Source organism: Athene cunicularia (assembly GCF_003259725.1).
Source record: "Athene cunicularia isolate RWA chromosome 6 unlocalized genomic scaffold, athCun1 chr6_part1, whole genome shotgun sequence".
NCBI classification, from domain to species: Eukaryota; Metazoa; Chordata; class Aves; order Strigiformes; family Strigidae; genus Athene; species Athene cunicularia.
This window is the reverse complement of record NW_020799105.1, coordinates 19,191,982-19,209,425: the sequence shown is the minus strand read 5'-3', so window position 1 is coordinate 19,209,425 and position 17,444 is coordinate 19,191,982. Positions and strand designations below refer to the sequence as shown.

Below are 17,444 nucleotides of genomic sequence, written 5' to 3'. Positions count from 1 at the left end.
CTCTAATCCAGCTGGGCAAAGGTAGAGTTTTGGGGTGGCTTGGATTTAGTGGTTTGTCTTTTTTTTTTTATTTTATTTTTTTAATTTTCCCTGCTGCTGTTCTCCTTGAATGCCTAGAAGCTGGTTGCTGAACCACACCTGCCTCTCTTCCAGCTCTACATGAACAAGAGCATATTCTGCATCTTCTGTCCCATTTGGAGCAGAGCCACAATGATTCAGGCTTTCTGGTTAGACGGAAATTTTGTCTTCGTCCTGTCTGAGACTGAAATATAGCAGGATTTTGATCTCTTTCTCTTAATTTGAACCAACAGTTGGCTTCAGCTAGGTCACATAGAATTAAAAAAAAAAAAACACATGAAAACTCAGAGATCAAACAGGCACTTACTGCATTGAGTTAACTGAGCTATTTCAGTGTTTATGGAATTTAGAATTTGGGAAACTAGTATTCTTGAAATTTAAAAAGGTCTCTGCGTTGTCAGATTGATTTTGTTTGTGCTGATAAGAAAGTAGTTTTGATAAGCCTGATTCAAGGTTTCTTTTTTACCCATGGCTGTTTCAATACAGGCAGCAATGGCAAATCTTAAGGGCTCTCCCTGCTGTATTTACAATTTCTGTCATATAAGCAGGAAAAAGAATTCCATCGTTTTGGAAGAAGTTGCTTGACTATTTACGTTTGTTCTTGTAGAATGTGTCTTGAAGTTTTAAAAGTGTTTGTCTTGAGTGTCAGATTTGAGATATGCCTCAGAGGTCAGATGTTAATGTAAGAAAGACAACTGTAGTTCAAGAATCTGGAAATGTGTGAAACATTTCTGAAGAAAAAAAAAAATAACAAAATCCTTGCCTTTTTTTTTTTTTTTTTGAGGTCTTGATTTAAAAAGTGACTGTTCATATCTTGAGAATGTAATGAGCCTCCTACATTCCTGTGGCAGAATATCCTGTAACACAGTGGGTGGAGTGCTAGAACTGATTTGCAGTTTTCTATAAAATTTCCTAGAAAATAAACCTACTCTCTTATTGCAGTGTTTTGGAGGTTGTTTGTAAGCCACATTTTCATGGGTATCAGTAAAGCTGAAATAAGTAGTTTTCTGTGCTGACTGAGAGCATAGTTTGAATTACTGAAGTTCCCTGAATATGAGTTGTGACACAGTTCTGCAGCTTTGTTCCTCGTGAAATCAGTGGAAACCGGAGAATTGCTTTTGCAAAATTTACAGTGTCACTATTGTACTTTTCATTTTAAAGTCTTAGTAATTTTTTTCAAAATAAGGATAAGTTCCATTTTAATATCTTCAATGTGAAGAATGATATAAGCATTATAATACTTAACCCTAACAAGTGTGAATGTTAGCAGATAAGTACATTGAAAAAATCGTCTTAATGTGATTGTGCCTTTTTAGGAGACGATTCTAATATTTTAGAATATATGTAGAATAAAACTTCATCTTGAATTACACACAGTGTAAGAATAGAGGACTTTCTTATGACTTAAAATATCTCATGTCAATCACTAGTTTGAAACATACTTTACAAACACATGATTTGTATTTCTGTGAATTAGATAAAAAAGGCAATCTAAAAATTATTGAATTCTGTTCTGTAGTTGAAACAGAGTATTATGAAAACTGAAAATAAATTCAGCAGTTATTCTTTCAGAAAAATTTTAGATACTAGAATCTTTAAATACAGTAGCAGTTATGAAAGTAAATTGATGCTTTGCTAAACACCATGTGGTTTTAGATTTTAATTTTTACTTAGAGTGCTAAACAAAATTCTAAGATTTGCAATGTATACAAAATGGACTTAAGCTAAAGATAGTACAATTTTTAGCTGGTCGGCTCTTCCGAGATCTAAGCTCTCTTTTGTCTTGTTTATTAAGATGGAAATGTTCAGTTAATGTAACTTGATTAAAAAATTCATAAAACTGACAAATGTTTAATCTTTATGGCAGCAGAGTAGCACTGGAATTCATATAATACAAGCGATTACTGTGGTCATAGACGGATAGCCAGTAATTTTTACACTGCTGTTTTAGATATCAAACTTCCTTTGTAAAACTGGAGAATAATTTAAAACTTTTCCCAGAATTTACCTAGCAGAGTGTTCTCACTTCTTAGCAAAAGCTCTACAAAATCCTAGCCTCTTCCTGCATTTACAAGTGAAGCTGTAAGTCTTTCTGCTTCTCCAAGTAGGAAATGGAGTACTGAGAGCTTTTGAAGTTTGTTCCTGTCTGTGTTCAGCTCTTAACTATTTTTTTTTACCATGATTCTGGATATTCATAACAGATGCAATGAACAGAAACACATAAGCCCATGGTTATCTTTGGCCAGATAAATTGATGTTTTTTTTCCCAGTTCTTAATTGATTTCCTCATGTAACTAAAAATATTGTGGTTAAATAGATAGTGGTGGGATCAGTTAATTTAGGCAATAGGTTAATTAAGCTAAGTTTAAAAGACTTCTGTCCTCTTTTCTGTTAAATTTGGCTGAAGGACCACAAAACAATCATCACAGAATAGTGAATACAAATTAATGTGACTATAGGTCAGATGTTTCTAAAACTAAACCACTGAATTACAATCTTGTTCCAAATAGGTGAGTTCCCCACAGAACTGGCAACTGGAAGGAAGAATAGTGTTATTTAAGGGCTGAAAACACCCCAAATGAAGTGAACAAACTTGATTTGTCTGGTGTGTTGTTTTGTGTTTTTTTTAAATGTAATTTTGATCTAGATTTTGAGTGGGGTGGTGATGGGATGAGAGCACAGGAGCCACTGAATGGATTCTGTGAAATGTGGCATGAACACAGTGTAGCTGTCCTTCGTATGAAGGAGATCCACTGATGGCATGCAGTGTCTGGAAACGTTTTTGCTGTGCTTTGTATGTGGAAGAGCTCAGTATTGCGCTATTTTAGAGTATAACTGTAATCCTGTATATTAATTGAGTAACTTTATCTTAATTATCTTTCAGTATAATCTTCTGACCTAATTCCTCACGTGAAATGATTTTTTTTTTTCTCTGCTGTTTGTATCTTGTGGGATTTGTTGAGAATCGCTTTTGCTACTCAACAGCTTCTTTTAAATAGCATTTTTACAGGCTTTTTTTCACTTGCTAAAGTTTCATGTGAAGTTTGGTATTGCTCTTCATTTTTATATTGTTAAAAACCAGCATTTTAACAATATTTTTCTTAACAGTGTGCTATTTGAATTTTAGATTTCTGGATAAATGATAAATTTGTGGGGGGAGGCTGATAATTTAAAAGCAAATTGAAAACACACTATAAGCATCTAATATAAGGCATTTTCAAAGACTTTATTTTTTAATAGCATGCCATATCCAAGCAGGGTTTTGGGGCAGGGGTGTAAGGTGTCTGTTTTATTGTGTCGCTATGATGTGCCTTTTTTGGTTCTCTGGAAAAGATGAAAGGTTTACAAAAGCTTAATGTATATGGTTTAAAGACAGTAAAATCTCTCTCCCATAAAATCTAGCCTACTTCTGATAGTTGTTTAGTATCACTTCACAAGTTTTGAATTGAAAAGGAGGCTTTCGAATGTATGGATTGAATTGGTGTAATCCTGCTTTGTAAATCAAGGATTTGTGACCTGAGCACGAATTTTGCCTTTTGACCTTGCTGAATAAGGAGATGGCAGCATTAGACCACACTTGAAAAGGGTCTTAATATAGATGCAATAAAAACCTGCCACGGAGAACCTGGTAACAGCTCAACAGAGTTTAGAAATGTACTATATTTCTTACAATTACCTTTTGGTAATATTATTTTTTTTCAACTATTGTACTATCAAGAGCAACTGCTAGATTTCCCCACACCATTGTCATGGCTTAAAACCTTTTTCTTTAGCTGCAGCAGTGAATGGACCGATTACAAACCATTTGTAATGGGCTTGTTCCCTGCTGATGGAGGTCCACTAACTTTTTGGTTACCAGTTTAAGGTAAGAAAGGGAGCTGAGAACGTTGGATGAGTGTTTAAAGATCTAGAGAGCCAAATAGAAACCACTTTTTTTTCCTTGTTCAGTTTGCAAAGTGACACCCTTGAATTCACAAGAGCACTTTACCAAAGCTGACCAGATCCTGTGATGGCTGTTGTGATGAGGGCAGAGACCAGCTGAGATTAACTGAAGCATTTAGTTTGCTGTCAAGGTTTCTTTATAGACTTTTTGAATAGAGGCTTACTGGCAGGCTACACCATCTTTTTTCTTCATTAGTGTGGTGAATTTCTCTAGGGCATTTATTGGTGGATTTTTGCCCTTTAAAGATGGATTAAACATTAGAGGGTAGCAAAATAAACTTTTAAAGCTATTACAGAAGTTACAACAAGGTTTATTTATGCAAGGTATTTAATTAAGTTCTACATCATAATAATCCAGCATGATAGGAAACTTGCTCTCTTTACATAGGAAAGTCTGGGACAGGAGATACTGAATCACCAAAGGTACTGTAGTCTGCAAGGCTTGGGAATAAGTTTGTGTCTCTTATCTTGGTCACTGAATTGTGTTGTTAGCACTGTTAGCTAAAAGCCTACTCTTGGTACTTCAATATGAAGAAATACAGCTTTGCTTTTGTATTAAAAGTGTGTTTTGTTGACCCTACTGTAAAAGCTTTATGAAACAAACTTCACGATTACGTTTTGTCTAGCAACATGATTGCTTTCAAGCAGGAAAAGTGCAGAAGTGAGGAATCTGGCTCCTCGGCAGAGCAGAGGCCATCCGTTGCTGTTCTGCTGCGCTCCTGCTAGACTGAACAAAACTGCAGCAGGGCTGGCTCTGTAAAAGCACACTCCTCAGAGTGCTCTTTGTTAGTGGTGACTGTGTTTTTTAAAAGGTAGAGTAGCTCATAGGCTTTCCCTACCATGGGGAAAAGGATGGGAGAACCTGTGATGCCTGACTCGATGATGTGCGTGGATTGCAGGTTGCCTGTGTGTGGCTTTACAACACAAGGGAGTCGAGTCTCGCCGTGTTACCGACTGTCGCCGTCTGGGTCTGTATTTGTTCACCAGTTCCCAGCAGGAAAGTCTTTCCAAATAAATTTGGGTTATCTTGTACTTAAATAGTCTGTCAACAATTCACTTGACTAATACATAATTGAAATCTACTTGAAATAGCAATTTGTCTGATGTTTAATTTTGGAAATGTACAAACTCTCAGTAAATTACCTTAAATAGATAAGTGCTATGTTATGAAATTGGAAAGCTTCAGAGCAGCACTTAAACATTAAAAATGCATTTAATGTGGGGTGTTTAGCTCTTTGTATGTTGCTAATGCCAATGGAAATAGGCAGTGTGTTAGGTTTTTTGCAAAGGATTTTGCAAATTAGTTGCAGTGGTAAAAATGTGAACATAAGTGCTTGTTGTAAGTTAAAAATTATGTTGAGACTGCTTTTTAATTCCTATTTGCAGAAAGTTTAACTTAGTGTTGCACAAAGTCCAGCATACACTGTTAAGTGTGTAAGTCTGTTTGTATATTATTGGATATAACTGCATGGGTATTTTAGAATTTTTTCGTCTTTAAGTCTTTGTTGTATTAATTAAAAAAAGGTCTATTTTGAAAATAGAAATCAAAATTCTAGCAAATATATCTTAATTTACAAACAAAATTGGCTTGTTCTGAGGATTATTTCATCATTCTGTGCTGCAGCAAAAGAATGCAGCCTGTGCTATACTTAATGCTTTGTTCTGAAGTTACTTGAGAGATGACACTTTTGGTTTGAATATGTGGGTAGTTACGTCTGTGTTCTGACTGGAATATTTTAGTCTGTTTTGCTTTGTTGTTTTGTTCTTATTGCTAGTATTGAAAATAGATTTGTCCAGGTTTGAGTTTTTGTTTAAATAGCCCTCAGGCTGTTCTATGGGGGGTGTGTGTGTATATAAGGAAAAGACCTTATCAATACCAACACTTTAAGCCTGGCAGTTGCACGGATTTGGAGAGGTGATGGTAACCTATTGGATCCTCTTGCTTTGTCTGTTCTTCCCTCACAGAAATTTTGTTTCTGTAGCTCACTGAGGCACCTGGTGGTGGTCATTAGTTTGAGGTTCCCATGGAAAACTATCTTTTTCTTTTTTTCTTAATGGATGTTGGGAGAAGATATATGGGCAGTTCATAGTACAAACTGAAGTTGTTTATTTGTACTGAAAAAACCCAAACCTACAAGTATTTATTCACTGAAAACTTGACAATATTTTTCTGGTGTGCTTGCCTAAGTCTTTGGGTTTTGACTAACAAAATCTTAATCTAAATCTGTATTTTGAGTGAGTAAAAATAATTTCTACAAGGAACAGGGTACCTTGCTTGTGCCTAAAGTGAGGAATGTGTGGGGTTGTGTGTGCTGTGATGGCTCGGGGTGGGTCTGAGCAAGGAGACAGCCAGGCCCTGAAGCAGTGGGAAGTCTTACAGAGTGAAAATACTGGGGTCGTCTTGGTGGTATTTTTCCTACCCTTGTGATGCTTACTATTTAATAATTCGTGAACTGTAAAGGAAGATTTTGAGTAAAATATCAGACCAGATAAAATATGTTTTGTGCATGTATTGAGTTGGTTGGTTGTGGTGTGCTCATAAGCCTAAACCATGGCCAGTGTGATTTAATAGCTTCGTATTTTTCATACACAGACTTAAAAATAGTAATGGAAGAAAGTATTCCAAATGCAATATTTTACTTGACCAAATTCAAAATGTTTTTCTTCCTGAAGGAGTTAATGAGGGAGAAACTTGGAACCAAATTAAAGTTAGGAGTTGAATTGGATTTCAGGAAAATAGCTGGGAGTGTTGAGTTGTATTTATTCACAAGGAGAACAAAAGAAATGTCTTTCTCATGGCTTTGTACGAGGCTGATGCTCATACAGAAACGAAGTGTCTCGAATCGGAGCATCGAGCTCCCTCCCGAAGAGTGTGCCGACAGTTAAAGGGCGCTTAATTATTTATTTGAATTTCTGAAACTCTTCAGATCCATGTGACTGTTTCCTGAACATATTGTGATCTCTGAATGTGACAAGCAGATGCCTCTGATGGTTGAGCAAACAGTACTTATGAAAGACTTCTTTCTCATGAAATGGCAGATACACCCTGCAGGCAGTGGTGCTTGTGTCCTGCTATTTGTAAGTCTTCTCAAGAGAAATAATCACTGGGAAGCTGTGTCAATGACAGGGGATGGAAACCAAGGCACGGGGCAGTGCTAGGAAATGAGAGCAATAAATAAAAACAGAAAGAAGGAATACTCTGCAAGTGCTTTTTCAAATACTTTATATAAATGCTAGTGCAGATTCCATGATGTCTTTTTATTTGCAGGGTTGTGTCCCATGCTGTTAGCACTGCATGTGTGTGTGTGTCTGCCATGGGACAGGGCTGCAGCTGTGCAGCCTCTCCCCGTCCTTCCTTCCCTCAGATTGTGGCTGTGTCGGACACTGAAGCACTATCACTTAAAAATTAAATCGGTATTTGTAACTCGGCATATTCTAATCAGAGAGAATTATGTGGTGAAATAACGTGTGTAAAAACAGTTAGTATCCTGAACAAGAACTGCTTTTCCTGTGAATCACATGCTGCTATGAGGGAAATACAGCTCAAGGGTAAAAATTTAGAATACCCATATCTTTATTTTAATTCAAGAAGACTGGCTGAAAAGAGCAAATGTTTTCCACAAAATGAGAGAAGTATCAATCAGTGTGACTGAAGTGTACTGTTTATTAGGATGCACCAGTCTTCTGAGCACAGCAGTATCATAAAAATTCTCACTTTAAGGTCATAGTATATTTTCACCTTGAATGCTGTGATGTTTTATGCAGATGAACTTAAAGACCTGCTAAGACACTTACTGCAAAAGGATTCTTGCATTAAATCTTGTTTGCAATCATAAACATACTCTGTGATTTGATCAGCTTCCTGCTTCCTCAAAATTATCTACACTAGTAAAATATAACTCACATAATCTATTCCTGTGAAGCAATCTTTGTTTACATATTCTGCAGTCATCTTCATTCAGAAAGCTTTAGTGGCTTCTATTTGGTCCTTTTGACCAAATGAATATGTAGGAGTGGTAGTATTTTTCTTCAGGAGTGTTAAAGATTCATTGCAATTCTGTTGCCTTTTTTTTTCTTGTCATTTCTGTGTGTTAATGTTATTTATGTCATCTGAATTAAGATAAGTCTCTTCAATATTTTTCAGGTTCAAGCCATTTTTTCCATTTCAAGTAGTGCCGCCTGATGAATATGAAGATCGAGATCTCTGTATACAGGATTTTCTGTTGACAGAGGGTCGACTAAAAGTCACGTTAATTGAATGTACAAGGTATGTTTTGTGGTATTTTGCTCATTCTTGACCAAGCAAGTACCCATGTTTCTTAAATTTGTAGTAATTATAGTTGTAGGCCTGTTCTGATTCAGGAAGTAGCAGCTTTGGTGTCGTGATTGTGCTCTAATCACGAAATACATATTTTATTTTTTTTAAAGTAAAAATATACAAATGAAAGTTGCAGTAAGTTTCTGAGGCACTTCTGTGTTTTGTGTAGGAACATGCATTTGCCCTTTTTCTCTGAATTTAGGCTGCTTACAAGCTAATCTGTGTCTTCTGTTACTTGGTTTTGTTGGTGTTTTTTTGTTGTTTTTTTTTTGTTTGGCATACCAAATCATGAATCTCTTTCCAGGATAGTATAAATGTTGTAATTATCCTATTGTATTTTGGTGTGTTGTAAGCAAAGGGAAATAATTGTTTCACTCAGTCTTACTTATAAAAGTTATTTAGATTAATCTAAGGCATTATTTATTGTCTTTGTCTTGAACTAAATAATGGAAAGAACGAAAACCTACTTAACTCACTGAAGAGAAAATTTTTCTGTTTAAAGCTGGAGAAAAGGTGTGTAAAAAATTTTGGTTTGTTTGTTTTTTTTGTCAGATCTTTTAGTTTTTGGTTTATGTTAGAACTTAGCCAAGTAGTGCTTAGGCTTTGATCTAGTCATGTGCCCTTCTGCTCTTTATAAACTAAACTCTGGTTTGCAGCAAGACTATTTTTTTAACCTGTTCTTTTCATTGCTTGTATTACCATATGAGCTTCTCTTTGCACTTTTTTTTCTCTGTAGCCTTGTACAACTGGTTGAACTCTGTTTGCTGTATTAATGTGTTTTATCTGTGCCATGGATTTCCAGAAGATATTCTTCTGCTTCTAAGGATTGTGTGGGCCACAGCAGTGATAATTTTTTGTAATAAAATTGCTGCTTACATGTTTTCCTAAGTTTGTGTTGTTTTTTCAGTGAATGATCCAAGAATACTAAATGACTGTGCACTCCCTGGCTGCCAGGAGTGTTTCCTCTTTACCCACACTGAGTTAAGGGAACTCATGATTACTCTTTATAGGCAGTCTCCAATTTCAGTCCAGTAGCACATTCATTTTTATTGCAAGAGAGCCCAAAATAACTATTTTAAGCTGTGTGCAGTTCTTGGTTTGGAAACTAATCTTTTAAATACTCTTTTTTTTTTTTTTTTCTCCCCTGAATCTGAAACACTGTGTAACATCACTAACATATCAGTAGTATTTCTTTCCATTACATTTAGAAGCCAGATTGCTCACTTTGACATCATCGGACCTCTCAGTATTTTCAGATGTCACAGATGCTTATCAGATGGCTGGGAGAGGATGCAGTTGCTGATTTGTCAGGTCTTTTAAGCTTCAGGTCTGACTTAATCCACTGTTTTATGCATCTTGGAATTTCTTGATGCACACTTGAAAATTATTCTCAATAGACACCTCTCAATCTCGATGTCTGACTCTTGGTTCCATAGTAATTCCTCAGATCTTCCAACTGTCCCATCGTTTTTTGAACTAAACTACAACTGGTGCCCATAGAGTCCCCCTGTGAGTAAACATTCTTGCTTACTTTGCACCTGAAGATATTGATGAGGTAGAAGCTGAAAGACAAAGAGAATTTTTGTATATATTGTGTATTTCTTCTTTTACTACCAAAGTAACAATGAGAAAATTTCCCTTTTTCATCACCACTGTATGTGAGGTGATGTAGAGGTTGCCTGGGATGATTCTCAGCAGTTCTTTTGCAGCGCAGCACTACCTGCTGAAATACAGACCTTTTTCATTCATGTCTGCCATAGGGACCTGAAAATTTTTCTTGGCAACCATTCTCATTTCAGAATGAAAGATCACTTTAAGATTTCTCTGTGTGTTTCAGTTTTGCTTGGTGCTCCAGAAGATTTTTATGTTCTCTCTCAGGTGTTTGGCTTCTGTACAGAATTTGGAGTAGGATTTTTCACCGCTGCTATTGTCTTCCATCTAGTCTGGTAACATAGTCCTGCTACTTCTGCTGAAGTCTGAAATACAGTGGTGAAAATATAGTGATAAAACATTTAGCAAACTCATATGTTTATTTTAATTTCATTATATTCTTCACATGATGAAATACCTGCACTTTTTGCACTTGTTTCTTTTCTAATTGCATGTTTGACCCTATTTTCCTTGCTGTCATGCTCTTGAAAGAAAAATTAAATTTTGCACATTTTAAAAATTAATGGATGGGAACTTTGGAAATAATAAGGAATAAGTTTAGCACATTTTTTTCTGACCTGTTGAAAATGTCAGTTTTCTTGTACAAGTGCAATAACCTCACAGAAAAAATGCTGTTTCCTGTTTCTGTCATTACCTTAAATCTTTAAAGAAAAGGGAGGAACAAAGCAACACACTTAAATTTTGCTCTGTTTGTTTAAAAGGTATGCTATGAAGAAAGTCTTAAACCCCATAAACTTTGATTATATTGGGTGCAAATATTTTTCCAAAGCCATGCCATCGAGTGGGCTTTCTAAATTAGCATTTGTTTCCATAGATAACCTTTCTGGAGAAGAAAAATTCTCCTAAGGTAGTTACTTGGTAAAATACTAGAGAGTATACATAAGACTGACCTAGTCAGATCTGGAATTTTATGGGTTCTTTTCCTTTTGTCTTCAGGTGTGCAGCAGTGACACCTTTAAGTGAATATTGAATCTGCTTTTGGCATTCTTAAAGTTTAGGAAATGTTCTGCTTATTTCAGCTCCTAAAATACTTCCAAATAGAAAGACCACAGTTGAAATTAAAAAATCAGGAAAAGGTTGTAAAGGAAATAAATTCAGCTTGCTTTTTATGTACCTGGTAATAAATAACATGTTACTAAAGGTTGGTGTGTACTTTGTCTGTCCATACTAGATTCTTGTTAGATTTGAAGATCAGTACTTCAGCATCATCCTACAAAAAGCAAGAAACTTGATAGCCTTGTTATTCATCCTCCTTTCCAGAAGAGCATAAAACCTTTGCAGTGCTTGGCTTGGCTCGAGCGTTGAGGTGACCACAGCCTCCACGTGCTTCTGTTATTCTGTATCAGAGGACAAACACTTCATGTCTTGGAGTCCTCACAGCTCTGGGACTGGAAAGCAGGACAGCTACAAACAACTGTTTTTATATCCGTAGCTACTCTGTTGAATCACTACCTCATGCTTGCTTGCTGCAGAGAACCATACAACTTACGATTGGGGAAGGAATAGAAATTCACTTTCTATGTGTGTATTTTAATTACTCAGGTGGTAATTCAATCACATTTCTTTGTTGATTTAAGTATAGCTGGGGTTATAAATTTTGTTTCAGGATGTCTTTCATACATTCTTTCATACTGATTTACAAACTTACAATCTATATGATACAAATACCTCCTTAATATCCAGTTGTTTCAGATGTGCTGTGACACAGTCTAAATGTCAGTCTTTATCTGCAGCTGTTACAGCATACAGTACTGCTATTTGCATACTAATGGAGGTATTATTCAAACAAATTTCCTTCCTGTAGTAGCAGTTAAACTTTCCCTTTTGTCTTTCTAAAATTGGAAATTGAATTCAGACACCAGCATGAAGAGCTCTTTAAAATTTAAATGTATAGTTTTGCTGTGTTGTGATATATTTCTTCAAGTTGGGTGTTGATAACCTACTGTAAGGTGAAATCTCATTACGGCCCACCATTTTACTTGTGATTTTCATGTACAGTTCTGGCTGAAAATTGTTTTACTCCTGCTTGGAGCTACCTCCTGTCTGTATTCTTCTTAGTTGCCACTGGTATGAGACAACTAAGTAACTAATGTGCAGATATTTTAGAGGGATGATAATACTCCTGGAAAATTTACCAAGAGTGTGTCTGAGTGACCAGAAGATGAAATGCATGCAACTAGTATCAATTGTGGAAAAGATTTAATGAACTGTCTGATTCAATGAGACACTGAGGAAAACCTGTTACTTAAAAGCAGAACAGAAGAGCCACAGAGGATTGCTGAGGATGACTTAAAAATAAGCAAAGAAGTCATGAGATTAAGTTTGTTCAAGGTTACTTGAACTGACAGTCTTGTACCCAATCAGTTGGTTCTGAGGATGAATTTCTGCTTATAGTAATCAAATCAATAGTGTCTAGACAAATGAGTGCTGAAGGTCAAGCTGGAAACAAGGTTGATGGCTGCTGTTTGCAGTGTTTCACTACAGCATGCAAACTTTCCATCTGAAGATGGGGTTACAGGACGCAATCACTGATTCTGAACCAAAAGAGACTCTGGGTGAAAGCTTAGAAAGTGTCCTTGTCAAATATATATAGAAAGTTTGAGGGAGAATTAAAATCTAAAAGCTCTTTTAAAAGATGAAGATTTGTTTTGAAGCTTTTATTCCAAAATATTTATTTATTCCAAAATATTTACCTTCTTCCAGCTACTGTGAGATAAACTGCGTATGACTTTACTGCTGTTCTATAGCCTAAAGATTATTGGTGGTTTTCTTTTATAGTACCAATATCTACCATAAAAGATTTACAGCCTTCTGGAATAGGGTATCATGCATGAAGAACCACTTTTCGATTTGTTATGAATGTTACAAAAAATTACGGATATGGGAGGATCCCAGTTCAGTTAAATAAAAGCATAAGCAGTATTAAACTGTGACTTTAATTTACATTAACACCCTTGAACCAAGAAGAGTAGCAGTATATTGTGAAGTTTAGGACTAGAATGGAAGACTCTTGTGGCTATTGTTGCTTTTTTTAAAAAAACAAAACAAAACAAAAAAACCCAATCAACCAATTGAACACTTTATTTAAAAAAGAAAAGAAAAAGGGAGACACAATAAGGAAAAAAAAAAACCCCACAACACAAAAAAAACCCTAGCCTAAATTTTTTTTATTTGATGTTTATGGAGTTCTTCCACTAGAGGGTGGCAGTGCCTTTCTTTGGTGTAAGGCTGTGCCTGTGGAATCTTTTCTGTGTGGCCTTCTCTGTGTACACATTGATGAAAATAAGAGTGTAGAAATGAAGAATGGTGAGTTTAACATGATATCTGGAATATATGTAATAGTATTAAAATTTTTACTCTAGGCTTTTCTATTTCAGGTTACTTATGTTTGGATCCTATGAGAGAGAAACAAATGTTCATTGCACGATGGAGCTGAGCAGTAATGTTTGGGAAGAAAAATCAAGAAGTTCTATTAAAACGGTAAAAAAGGATATACCCTTTGCATATTGCAGTATGTCTTATGCTCCTGATGAGGATGTATCTTTGGGCAATCAAATGGGTGATGCAACAGGAAAAATTAAACCAAAACATAACAGACCAATTACTTTTTATCCCAAAGCTTTTCACTGTCAAATTGCCACATATGGACATGTTCAGTTATCACAACTACTTGAAAATGTACCTGGTTTGAATATATCATCAACTGTCCATCTGCATTAAAACAGTGCGAAATATGCTTTTTTTATAGTCCTGTTCCATTTGTGTGGGGTATTGTTTAGGAAACAAGAGGAAGATTTACTTGTCTTTCACTGGCTGGTGGTGTATTCCCTTCTGATGGGAGTGTTGAAGATATATTGGATCAGAGGGTGGCTCATGGGACTAATTTTCTTTTCCCCTACATTTTGTGAAAGTTTAGGCAATTGCCATAGATCTCTAAATTTTTTTTAGAGCATATGAAACCTACCCTGTCTCTAAAGAAAAATACTTTTACCAGTGTCTGCAAATATTGAAAGTAGTAGTATTGGTGGTATGGTAAGTTAAAATTTTACTAATTATCATACTTAACAGCATACAGCCTACAAATTGCCTTTTTGTGTGTGAGGGTGAGAGTTACCTTTTTTTTTTTCCTTCAAACAAGGTGCAATGTATGAAAGAGCCCTTCAGTTTCACTTTGGAGTGGTATTTTGGTAGTAATCAAATGGAATTGGGTTTATGATGAGCAGTAAGTAATGTGCTTATTGAGGAAAAAAGAAGCCACCAGAAGCTTTAAAAAGAGTTTGTTAACAATTGGCTTCATGCAAAGAAATCGCTGGAACAAAAATCAATGTCCTGCATTTTACCCTCTGCTGTCCGAGTGCAACCATCATAAGCCCTGTGCTCTTGTTAGATCTGACTGGAGTTGTGTTTGGAGACCAGCATTGTTTTTCCACTAGAAGAATCCAAAATTTCAACATCTCATTTGGTTTCTGCAATTAAATTCCACTTTACATTGTTTTTAAAACTCCTTGTGACAAATGCTATGATACTTCTTTTCAGCTTCCTGTATATTATGTTTTGCCAAAAAGGGCAACAGACAGAAAGCCTCTTTTTGTTGTCTTAGCTGCTGTATTCTTAGTCAGATGAAAAACTGTGAGGGAGGGTAGATGTTCACCTATGCTCTCTTAGGAACCTGTAACACCGGGTGGCAATTAGCTTTGAGTGCAGCAGGGAAGCAACAAGTGGGGATCTTGCATCTGCAGTGCAGACTGAGACAGGAGAAGCTGTCCCAGAACGTGGTGCAGCAGCCAGGCATCACAGAAACTGATGGCAGCTCAGAACTATGTTCTCCAGAGTTGCTTCTGCCTTGGCCCCCTCTCTACCTGCTCCTAATGCAGTCAGGGATGTTTGTGGTTGTGAGTTAGCCATTGCAACTCCCTGAGCTAGCTTGCTTCATGATTGCCAGTGGAAAGGAGAAAGAAGGGTGGGATGGCAACAGCTTCAGCTAGTTTAAGCTGCCAAAGCATGGCACCACCAGAGGTGATGGCATAAAGCATTCCAGGGCTCCTGAGAGGAATTACTGAGTTTGCTTAACTTTAGAGGTTGCTAGACTTCATGGAAGCACTATGCAGGAGGTAGATGTGAGTAATTTGTTTTCAGACCTTCTTGTTTAATCTGTTTTATGCAACAGTTTTTAATTTTGTTTAACTTTTTCTAGTTTGTTTCAGTCTAAAGGTTTAAGCCCCTTTGTGTGATCACATAAGGATAAGGTAGGAGCAATTCAGCCTTAGTAGTCTGGCCAATTCATAGTCTTAACCCTTTCCTAATAATAGTATTAAAAATTTTTCAAGAAACAAGCAATACTGACAGTGTTCAAAGAAAACCAACCAACCAAAAAAAATCCAACCAAAAACCCCAAACAATTTCAAGATCTGTACCCAATCCTGTTAATTTTCATGTGAACGAGCCTTTTGTTGGGATAAACTACGTATGAAACCATGCACTGATCTGCAGGGTTTGAGGCTCTAGCAGTGGAGGTGGCAGTATGCTGATTTACCATTACACTTCACTGGTCAAATTTGTGCTTACTTTTAGATAATTTTGAGTAGCACTATTGGAATATATTCTTTTACACTCTAACAATAGAAAGAGAAAAGAAAAAACACTCTGCAGACAGCATGGCACTGGTGCGTTTGTGACAGCAGATGGCAGCAGGACTAAATTGATGAAGGGTGGAATGGTTCCTTTTTAAAACTACAGAAAAGTACTCGGGGAGAGACTCTCAAGAACTCATCTTCTGTTTCAGCATCTAAAATGAAATGGCATATTTTTTAAAATTCCTTAAGCTTTTGGAAATCAGGCCTGCAATGGACAGAAGGGTTTTCTATGCATCTGTGCTGCAGTCCTTCATTAAGCATCGTTCAAACACTGCCAGAGAGCAGACACTCCTTATCTGAGTTGCTTCATCTCTAGCTCTGCTGTCAGTGTGAAGAATTCACTGTGCTCGACCACCTTGAACTTTAGGCCACTAGATAGGTGGCCTAATTTTAAGATTCTGCTTTTGAAAATCTTGAAACTGAAAATCAACAACTTGCAGGACTACTTGTTGCTTCTCAACTTATATTCAACAGATGTAGTGAAATCACGAAAGTCTCTTTTCTATAGGAAATTAGGTTAAATATGCAAGTTAAATTTGAAAATGTTAGGAAATCTCACTGAGTGGCAAGTATTGCCAGAGATCCTCGACAAAATAGGAAGTGTTGCTAACACACTTAACACTGGACCTTAGTTATTTTTTTTCTCAGAAATAGTAATAGTGTGAATAGTTAAATTGTAAGCTATAAAGAAAAAACACCGTGTTATTTTTCCAAACAAAAAGTCTGCTTGTATCTTTAATTGTGATTTCTAGCTCTAATGGAATGTTAACCACAAGGTAGCTGACTGCAATACTTAATGTCCTTCTAATATTGTCCTTCTTTTAATGCTCCAATGTGCAATAATTATTTGAGATTAAGTTCTTAGAATGAATAACTTCAGAAACTATGGAGGAGAAATGATAGACTAAGTTGGGGTGAAATGTAAAAGATTTGTTCAAGTTTAAAAGTGCCTGATTTATAAGAGTCTCACATTGGCGTGACAATACCTCCTCCGATCCAGACTATGTTCTGCAACACTCCTGAGGAGAATTCTCATAACTTTCTATACTTCTTGGTGTTTTCATTCTTTTTATTATGTTAGAAGTAGTGATAAAAGATTAGACAGGTTTAATACTTCATAATGAGTTTTGCTGAGACTTTAATCTGATCCCGTTATTTGTGGAATATTAGTAGGTGTCAAAATTAATTTTGAAAAAAGGTACTGTGTTATTGAACATATCTAGAGCATTATTGGAGTGTCTGTTATAATACAAAGGTGTCTCAGGCTTCTATCAAATCAATCTGAAATACCAATAAGACTTCAGAGAGATGATTTGCTTTGGCACAGTCCCATGTGACACATGTAAACATTCTTAAATATCTTAATGAGTAGTACATGCTGCTGGAATTAACGTTAATCACTGCATTGCTATGTAAGACTTAATTATGTATGCATAGGATGTAGAATTAGCATTAGCAGCATTGGATTACTAGACAGGTGGCTATGGCTAAATAATTAGATATGTCTAGATACGTGTTTGTATATCTTAAGTGGAGGCTGTGTCGTAAATGTGAAGGTTATGTCTGCTGAACTGTCAGTTAGCAATACTTGATTAATTTCTACAAAAAAATTAAACTGTTCTATTTTTCCATGGAGCTTATCTGTTTAGAGTGGAGCCCTGGCCTTTGTTACACTTGGTGAGAATCTTGCTGCTGACTTTACCTGTGTCAGCACTTCATGTATAGTGTTGTGAAAGAATAATGTAATTTTTCAGCAGAAACTGAAGTCATTGCTCTGCAGATAAAAGAAAAATATAGTCTGC

The 17,444-nt window shown here is 36.1% G+C and overlaps 1 protein-coding gene across 1 annotated transcript in view; it reads left to right on the top strand.

The window, feature by feature from the left end:
• PDZD8 (PDZ domain containing 8) overlaps positions 1-17,444 on the top strand; it is a gene marked incomplete at its 5' end in the record, with an annotated part of 61,790 nt that overhangs the window by 11,844 nt on the left and 32,502 nt on the right. The window contains 2 exons of the mRNA XM_026851529.1: positions 8,165-8,287; positions 13,387-13,489. Of these exons, the coding sequence (XP_026707330.1) occupies positions 8,165-8,287; positions 13,387-13,489 (226 nt within the window). The remainder of the gene's footprint in view (positions 1-8,164; positions 8,288-13,386; positions 13,490-17,444) is intronic.